Here is a 4,370-nt window from a genome sequence, read left to right as displayed (position 1 = left end):
AGCAGTCCATGCAAGGGCCGGAGAACGGGCGGCGGGGCGGCTTTGGGGCGCGCGGTGCCCCCAGGCAGGGCTCTCCCGTCACCGCGGGGGCACCGGTCAAGCAGCAGCCAGTGGATATCCCCCTCCGCCTCCTGGTGCCCACCCAGTACGTGGGTGCCATCATCGGCAAGGAAGGGGCCACCATCAGGAACATCACCAAGCAGACACAGTCCAAGTGAGTCCGTCCTCCCACGAGCTGATTGGTGCCTTGTGGTTTGCAGTGATCTGTAAGGATGGATTATTGGGGGAGAAGGGGCAGTTTGGGGTGTCCAAAAGCCACCTTCCCATGCCTGCCCCAGCCAGGCTCTCTGGCTGTGCTTCCCTACGTATCTCGCTGGGACAGGACCTGGTCAAGCATGTGGGGAGGTCGTTGCTTCAGCCGGTCTCATCTGGCACGAGCTTGCTGAGCTTTATGCCCCTGCTCTTGCATTTGGCCCCCAAGTTTATGTTGGCTATGGCTCCTGTCCCCCAAGGAAGGCTTTATCTAAGATGTGAAGTGATGGACAGCCCATCCCGTCCCCCAGGCACGTGCTTGTTCCACCACTTAATCACTTCTGTTGCTTAAAATAAATAGATGCTGATGCCTTATTTGGATTTCTGTGATTTGAGCTTCCAGCCGCTGCGTCTGTGTCGAGTATCGAGCCCAGAATTAACTCCTCTTGCCTTCCCTGGGTGCATATAACCTTACAGTCGAGTGTGAGCTGCAGGAGGTTCTTGGGGAGCGGAGCAGCCGGCATTCGTGCTGCCAGGAAGCCGCAGAGCCGCTTCGCTCCCCTCCCCAGCCCCCATCTCGTGCTTGCAGGATTGACGTGCACCGGAAAGAAAATGCGGGAGCTGCAGAAAAAGCCATCAGCATCCACTCCACCCCCGAGGGCTGCTCCGCTGCCTGCAAGATGATTTTGGAGATCATGCAGAAGGAGGCGAAGGACACCAAGACGTAAGGTTTTCCCCTGCTTTTCTGTGGACACGTATCCCATCCGTGGCTCTTCCCTGGGCTGTGGTACCATCCTAATGTCTGGAGCTGGGTGATGCTCCCATGTGTGCAGGAGCTTTGGTTTGGGGGACCCAGGGACGCCAAGCAAGGGGACTTGAGCTTCCCCCATCCCTCTGTACCTAATCCCTCCTCTTCTGGCTGCAATAATCCTTCATGTTGGTTTTTTCCCCATTCCTCTCTCCAGAGCCGATGAAGTGCCTCTGAAAATCTTGGCTCATAACAACTTTGTGGGGCGCCTGATCGGCAAAGAAGGGCGAAACTTGAAGAAAGTGGAGCAGGACACGGAGACAAAAATCACCATCTCATCGTAAGGCTCCTCGCACCCTTTGGGGAAACCAGGGCAGACCTTCCTCAGCCCGGGGCAGATAGGAAGATGAGGAGGGAGTCGGATGATGTGATGAGAGTGGGTAGAGATACCTGTCTTACCAGCTGGGAAGCCAGCCTGTGGCATGGGTGCTTTCCTCCCCAAAACTCTCTTGACAAATCTTGGCTTCATATTTTTGGTGTCCCCTCCCCATCTCTTCAGGGCTGCAGAGCTCAGGACCGGCTGGTTTGGTGGCCAGGACGGGGGATTTTACCCTTAAGCCATGGTTTTGGGGAAGGCAGAGTGAACTTCCCAGTGCAAACCATGATGCTGGTCCCTGCTCTGACTGGGACCAGGCAGTCCCAGTACACGGTGTCACCCTGTGTCCCCGGCAGCCCAGAAGGACTGGATGGCGTGGTGCTGGTTGGGCAGGGTGGGGTCTCGGTGCTGACACTGGGTTTCCCATCAGCTTGCAGGATCTGACTCTGTACAACCCCGAAAGAACCATCACGGTGAAGGGCTCCATCGAGAACTGCTGCAAAGCGGAGCAGGAGATCATGAAGAAAGTGAGGGAAGCCTACGAGAACGACGTGGCTGCCATGAGCGTGAGTGGGATCGGTCCTGCCCTGCGTCTGGGCTGAGGGGAGCTCTCTAGGAGGATGCCTTGATCAAAGCAATGAGCATTTCTCTCCTCTCTCCCTCAGTTGCAGTCTCACCTCATCCCTGGCCTTAACCTGGCTGCAGTCGGGCTCTTCCCTGCCTCCTCCAACTCAGTACCTCCTCCACCGAGCAGCGTCTCCGGGGCTGCACCGTACAGCTCCTTCATGGTAGGTGAACACCCGGCAGCTCAAACTGCTCCTGCTTCCAGCTCAGAGATCTCCCCTGCGAGGGTCAGGGCTATGCCTTCGGCGTCCCATGCTGTCAGCGGGCAGGTCAGGTCCAGCATGGGGGCAGGATCTGGTCTTAACTATTGCAAACGCTGGGACCCCGCAGGGTCTGCTGCTGGCTCAGCCCTGCACCCCTGGGAGAAGTGTGGGCATCCGTTGGGATGGGACTTGGGAGCACTGAACCATGACACTGAGTCCTGAATGGTGACACTGTCCCCGCAGCCTCCGGAGCAGGAGACGGTGCACGTCTTCATCCCCGCGCAGGCGGTTGGAGCCATCATCGGAAAGAAGGGCCAGCACATCAAGCAGCTCTCCCGGTTCGCAAGTGCCTCCATTAAGGTAGGGTTGTCCCCGTGGGGACACCCCCTCTGCCAGCACCCACTGGATGGGTGGTGTTCTGGCTGGGAAACCACCTGAAAAGCCCAAGCGGTCGGGCTGGGGGCCCAATCCTGCAGTGCAGGGGAGGGAGGGCATGGCTCTGCTGCTCCCCGCCGCAGCCGCCGTCTCTCTCCCCTTCCAGATCGCCCCTCCGGAGACGCCGGACTCCAAAGTGCGCATGGTCGTCATCACGGGTCCTCCGGAAGCTCAGTTCAAGGTTGCCCCTGCACTGACATCACTGAGAGGGTTTTGGGGTGACCTGTGGAGCTGGGAAGGAGGGAGCAGGGCTCTGATTCCAATTTTGAGCCCTCCCACAGTCTGTGGCTGGGTAAATCCAGCTCTTCCAAGGGCTGAGCTGGTTTGCAACCCCAAGGAACTGGGATTTCATGGGATGCTATCGCATCCTAGGGATGGAGACCCACTGAGCCTGTGGGGACGTGCAAGGGTAGGACATCTCAATGGCCCCTGACTCCGTGCTCTGTCTCCTCCGCAGGCACAAGGCAGGATTTACGGGAAGCTGAAGGAGGAAAACTTCTTTGGACCGAAGGAAGAAGTGAAGCTGGAGACGCACATCCGGGTCCCCGCCTCGGCCGCAGGCAGGGTCATTGGCAAAGGGGGCAAAACCGTAAGCAGAAGTGATGCTTGGATGGGGATGGGAGCTCCTGGGTGGAGGGTGGCATCCCTGGGAAGGTGGCTGCTTCCTGCCCACTGCCTGGGGACGTCCCAGGGACAGATTTCCCAGGGGACTGGCTGGGAATTCCCAGAGGGGCTCGTCCTTCCTGCATAGCATGATGGGGTGTTCTCTGCCCCTTCCCCGCAGGTCAATGAACTGCAGAACCTGACAGCAGCAGAGGTGGTGGTGCCGCGGGACCAGACGCCCGACGAGAACGAGCAGGTCATTGTGAAGATCATTGGGCACTTCTACGCCAGCCAGGTACAGCCCCGGCGGCTCCTGCACTAGCACTAGTGGAGTCTCTGATGGCTCGTGTGGGGTTGTGTCCACGTGTGTCCTCCTGTGGAAGTGTTTTCCACGCCTGGCTGATGGTGTTTGCAGAAGCGGGTGACGGTGAGCTGTGCCTTTAGCTGTGGGTGACGGTGTGGGATGGTGCGGGAAGCTGGGAGAGCTGTGGGAGCACGTGTACTTGCAGTGTGACCACCCAAACCCAACTTCTGGAGGACAACACGCTAAAAATACCTGAACTACCTGAAAGGAGGTTGTGGAGAAGTGAGTGTTGGTCTCTTCTCCCTAATGACAGATGATCGGATGAGGGGGAATGGTCTCAAGCTGCGCCAGGGGAGGTTTAGATTGGACGTAAGGAAGAAGTTCTTCACCGAAAGGGTTATCATGCACTGGAACAGGCTGCCCAGGGAGGTGGAGTCACCATCCCTGGATGTGTTTAAGAGACGCGTGGATGAGGTGCTGAGAGATATGGTTTAGTGGCGGACAGATACGGTTGGACTGGATGATCTCTAAGGTCTTTTCCAACCCAGTGATTCTATGATTCTATGAAATAGGGCAGGAAGGGATTTCCAGGCACCACTTCTCCCATCCCTGTTGAATGCTGCCGTAACTTTCACGACATACAAAGCCATTTCCGTCACCCCTGTGGTCTCGCTGGCCCCCGGGGTGCCCCCCACAGCTCTCCCCTTTGCTCTTCTCATCCGCAGATGGCTCAGCGCAAGATCCGGGACATCCTGGCCCAGGTGAAGCAGCAGCACCAGAAGGGACAGAGTGGCCAGACACAAGCGAGGAGGAAATAAGAGCAGC

At 58.0% G+C, this 4,370-nt stretch overlaps 1 protein-coding gene across 1 annotated transcript in view; it reads left to right on the top strand.

The window, feature by feature from the left end:
* LOC104506041 (insulin-like growth factor 2 mRNA-binding protein 1) overlaps window positions 1–4,363 on the top strand; it is a gene marked incomplete at its 5' end in the record, with an annotated part of 27,719 nt that extends 23,356 nt beyond the window's left edge. The window contains 10 exons of the mRNA XM_010146848.1: window positions 6–214; window positions 842–976; window positions 1,218–1,340; window positions 1,807–1,942; window positions 2,042–2,164; window positions 2,447–2,563; window positions 2,745–2,819; window positions 3,096–3,227; window positions 3,423–3,536; window positions 4,271–4,363. Coding sequence (XP_010145150.1) covers window positions 6–214; window positions 842–976; window positions 1,218–1,340; window positions 1,807–1,942; window positions 2,042–2,164; window positions 2,447–2,563; window positions 2,745–2,819; window positions 3,096–3,227; window positions 3,423–3,536; window positions 4,271–4,363 — 1,257 coding nt within the window. The remainder of the gene's footprint in view (window positions 1–5; window positions 215–841; window positions 977–1,217; window positions 1,341–1,806; window positions 1,943–2,041; window positions 2,165–2,446; window positions 2,564–2,744; window positions 2,820–3,095; window positions 3,228–3,422; window positions 3,537–4,270) is intronic.
* Window positions 4,364–4,370: the final 7 nt, after the last annotated feature.

Source organism: Eurypyga helias, unplaced genomic scaffold (assembly GCF_000690775.1).
Source record: "Eurypyga helias isolate BGI_N326 unplaced genomic scaffold, ASM69077v1 scaffold27072, whole genome shotgun sequence".
Lineage (NCBI taxonomy): Eukaryota > Metazoa > Chordata > Aves > Eurypygiformes > Eurypygidae > Eurypyga > Eurypyga helias.
This window is presented reverse-complemented; position numbering and strand designations above follow the sequence as displayed.